Below are 3,984 nucleotides of genomic sequence, written 5' to 3'. Positions count from 1 at the left end.
AAGAAAAACAAACAAACCAAAAACCAATAAAGATTGATCGCTGGCACCCAACTGTGTGCAACTCATCGCGATCCTACCGGCCAGAGCAGACCTGCTCCTTTGGCTTTCCAAGGTGGTCAAGCTTTACTGGCGCAGAAAGGCTCATCTCTCTTCTAAGAGCAACAGGTGGGATCGAATGGCTGACTTTTGAGGTTAGCAGACCAATGAGGGATGCACTATGCCAGCAGGGCTCCTTGAACCTCAGAAAGTAAATGGAACAAATGGAATTTGGAGATCATGTAGTATTCCCTGAATTTTTTGAAGGCCCTGTACATGGCAGTCTGGTGTAGGACATTCAGATTAGGCACAACTCAAGACACCTTTAAACAATGATAGAATCCATCACTGCCATATATGGGAGAGAAAAGCATTGAGCCAGTCCCCAGATCTCCATTATTAAGGGATCTTTGCACTTGGTTTGGCTCGGTAGATTGTTTATCTTGTGGGAAAGTTTGTTAATAAATGCGTTTATTGGCCAGTCTTCTCTCTCCCAAATTTCTATTAGGGGAAGGCATATATACACCACCACCATGACTTCTGATAAATAGCAATATACACGACCAACACAGATTTGTGAAGCTTCAGGAAGAAGAAAGCAATCCACTGAGTCTAGTAGGTGTGCTTGAAGCTGTATCAGCTTTACTTAGTATAAGCAAATGTATAACCAAAGCAATAAAACCACAAAAAGCCATCAAGCCACCAAGTCGATGCCAACTCATAGGGACACTACGGGACAGGGTAGAACTGCCCTTGTGAGTTTCCAAGACTGTAAATCTTTATGAGTGTAGAGAGCCTCCTTTTTCTCCCACAGAGAGGGTGCTGGTTTCAAGCTGCTGACCTTGCAGTTAGCAGCCCTATGTGTTACCACTACACAAGGGCTCCAAAGGAAATGTCCAGAATGTATATGATCTTTTTCACATGTTGCAATGGTGTTCGGATACCCGGTATGACCTTTAGTGTGCCTGTGGGCTTCTGGGTCTACATCAAAGGAGCAAGAAGAGGCTGTCTGCTCGGCAAAGCTTTACGGATTCGGAAACCCTGCATGGGGTCATCAGGAGTTGAAGTCTAAACAATGGCAGTGGGTTCGGTTTAGGGCAATAACCAGGCAAGGTTTCCATTTTTATTAATTACTCAAAAACACGGTCCTAAATGTCATGGCACCAAAGAAACAATAAAACATGGTTATTATCAGTAAAATGGTTATCATCAGAAAAGGTACTAGAAATCATTTCAGGGGTGCGGGGGGCATGTAAGTTGAAATCACATAGAACAGAAAATGATAACATCTCACAAAATTGGGAATGTAAAACCTGGATCCAACTGCTGGGGGAATAAACCATCAGGTATGACATATTTTTCCTAGAAAACTAAGTAGTACATCAAAAAATGTAAAGCTGTTCAGTTGGGCCTACGTAGGGTTCCACTGTAGTTGCTGGGACTTGCTGCCCAGTTACTTCTGACTGAAGGTGACCAGGTGGCGAGCATGCAGAGGACAGCCATGCTCCATGGAATTTCAAGGCGGGACCTTTTGGAGGCAGACTGCCAGGCCTTACTTCCAAAGCATTCTCTCTGGGTGCGTTTGAGCTGCCTGTCTTCCAGCTCGTGCAAGTGCTTAACCATGTGTGCCACCCAACCCAACCTAAACTCATTGCCATTGAGTAGATTCTGTCTCATAGTGATCCTACTGCACAGAGTAGAAGAGCCCCTGTAGGTTTCCAAGGCTGTACATCTTTATAGGAAAAGACAGCCTCATCTTTCACTCTTGGGGTGGCCAGTGGGTTCAAACTACTGACCTTGTGTGTTGGTAGCCCAACAAATAACCAACCATGCCAGCGGGGCTCCTTGCGTTCCCCCCACCCATCCACCAATGCACTTGTATCATCCCAGTGCACTTACTGTAGAGTAAACGTGAGCTCCGTTGGCCAGGCGGTAGGTGGCGATCCGCTGCAGACACTGAACGATTCTACTGCAGGCTCTCGCTTCCCGCTGAGCCAGCCACAGGACTCGCTCGTCAGCCAACATGATGTTACTCGCAATGTCGACCATCACGTCGCCGAGCTGGCGAAAAGAGGGAGGTCTTTAAAGCAAGCATGGGCTATTTGTGTCACCGGGATCCTGGTGATCTGCCGACTTTGGCCTTGACTCTCATTCTTCCCAAGAAAATTCAACAGACACTTCCATTCCTCATTCATAGGCACCCAGATGGAGCCTTGCATTCAATTATGATCGTTTGGTGCTATGTAGCTCCATGTCGCCAAGTCATTGAAGAAGAGACTCATGTAGTATTGCAAGCAGAAGCAAGACAGGCAATCAAACGTAGTGACAAGGAACACAAAAATGTTGGATCCTATCAAAACTAATATATCAGCCTAGCCTGGACATTTTTTTTAAAGTAGCTAGAATGGATATAGGTGGTGTGGTATGGTGCGGTGTGTGTGTGTGTTTCGTGAAGATAGAAACACTTATCATGAAAAAGGTGTTGCATTAGCTAGCAATTTAGCTCTCGTTGCTATTAATTTTTTTTTTAAGAAAAAAAATTTCTGAGGTTGAATGGTGTTGCCCTCAAATATATGTGACTGATCCTCATCTCTCTACCTATGATTAGGAGCCCTGGTGGCACAATGAGTTAAGTGGTGAACTGACAAGAAGGTCAGCAGTTTGAACCCACCAATCACTCCACTGAGAAAGCCTGGACAAGCGGATGCCATAAAGATTGCGTTGTTCTGGTTCAATGCCGCTACTCTGTCCCAAATCCAAGCAATACAATGCACAACGGAAGGGGATACGAAGTCAGCCACACAACTGTTACGTCGGAGCCCACTGTTTCAGCCACTGTGTCAGTCCGTCCTCTTGAGGCTCTTCCTCCTTTTCACTCTCTCCAACACGATGCTCTCTTCCAGGAACTGAGCTCTCCTGAGCACAGGCCCAAAGACTGAAAAGGAGGCTATGAATGGGGCTGTTCTACGGTACCCTCTACAGTCAGTAGGAATTGGAATCAACTTCGTTTTCAAACACCTGTGGTTAGAGCCCCAGGTGGGACTGGGTTTGCTTTGTTATGTTAAAGCAGTAAGATTTCTGAGTGGAGAATTATATAAAGTACTGTATAGAAGCTGATAGAACCAAAGACAAAAGTCTGAATCTGGGCTCCTGGTCCCACTGCAAGAAGTGAAGCAAGAGTGCTCCTTAGGGGCAAGGAAGGCAAGGCTTTGTCTCGTATACTTTGGGTGTCTTGTCAGGAAAGGACATCCTGTTTGGTGAAGTGGAAGGGCAATGAAAAAGAGGAAGACCCTCAATGAGATGGATGGACACGTGGGCTCAGACGGAGGACCAATTGTGAGGATGCACAGGGCCGTGCCGTGTTTCTATTGTGCACACGGTCGCTATGGATCAGAGCAGACCCGATGGCACCTAATTACCATACTCTCCTCACTTGGAAGAAAGATGGCCTGATTGATCCTCAGAGACAAGGATGGCAAGACTTTGTCTGACACACTTTGAACAGGATACCAGGAGCATGCAGTCCCGGGAGGTCTTCAGGCTCGGTAAAGTGGAGGGGCAGCTAAAAGGGGAAAACCCTGGACCAGAGTTGTGACAATGGGCTCAAACAAAGGACCAATGGTGATGATGTCACGAGACTGGACAGTGCTTCCTTCTGTTGTACATCAGGTCAGGATAAGTTGGAACTGACTAGACAGCGCCAACCAACAGTGTGAGAAAATAAATTTATGGTTCTTAACATACCCACTTGTGGTATTTGTTGTAATAGCAACAGATCACTAGGATGGAATAAATACTCACTACCTGTTTTGGTTTTTGGTTTTTTGTCAATCTCAGTACAGTCTCTGGCATGCTCAAAATTTTCCCTTGTCCAACTCCTGTCACCTCATCCCTTGGTGTCTTTGAACATGAGGTGTCCTCTACCTCCATCGACCTTTTCCTCTCCCC

General features: G+C 46.0%; 1 protein-coding gene across 1 annotated transcript in view; it reads right to left on the bottom strand.

The window, feature by feature from the left end:
* Positions 1-1,935: 1,935 nt before the first annotated feature.
* LOC101653668 (adhesion G protein-coupled receptor A3) overlaps positions 1,936-3,984 on the bottom strand; it is a gene marked incomplete at its 3' end in the record, with an annotated part of 35,889 nt that continues 33,840 nt past the window's right edge. Inside the window, exon 10 of the mRNA XM_030888572.1 lies at positions 1,936-2,097. Coding sequence (XP_030744432.1) covers positions 1,936-2,097 — 162 coding nt within the window. The remainder of the gene's footprint in view (positions 2,098-3,984) is intronic.

The sequence above is a fragment of the Echinops telfairi genome, unplaced genomic scaffold (assembly GCF_000313985.2).
Source record: "Echinops telfairi isolate 266 unplaced genomic scaffold, ASM31398v2 ScPeMD7_7468;HRSCAF=8506_0, whole genome shotgun sequence".
NCBI lineage: Eukaryota > Metazoa > Chordata > Mammalia > Afrosoricida > Tenrecidae > Echinops > Echinops telfairi.
This window is presented reverse-complemented; position numbering and strand designations above follow the sequence as displayed.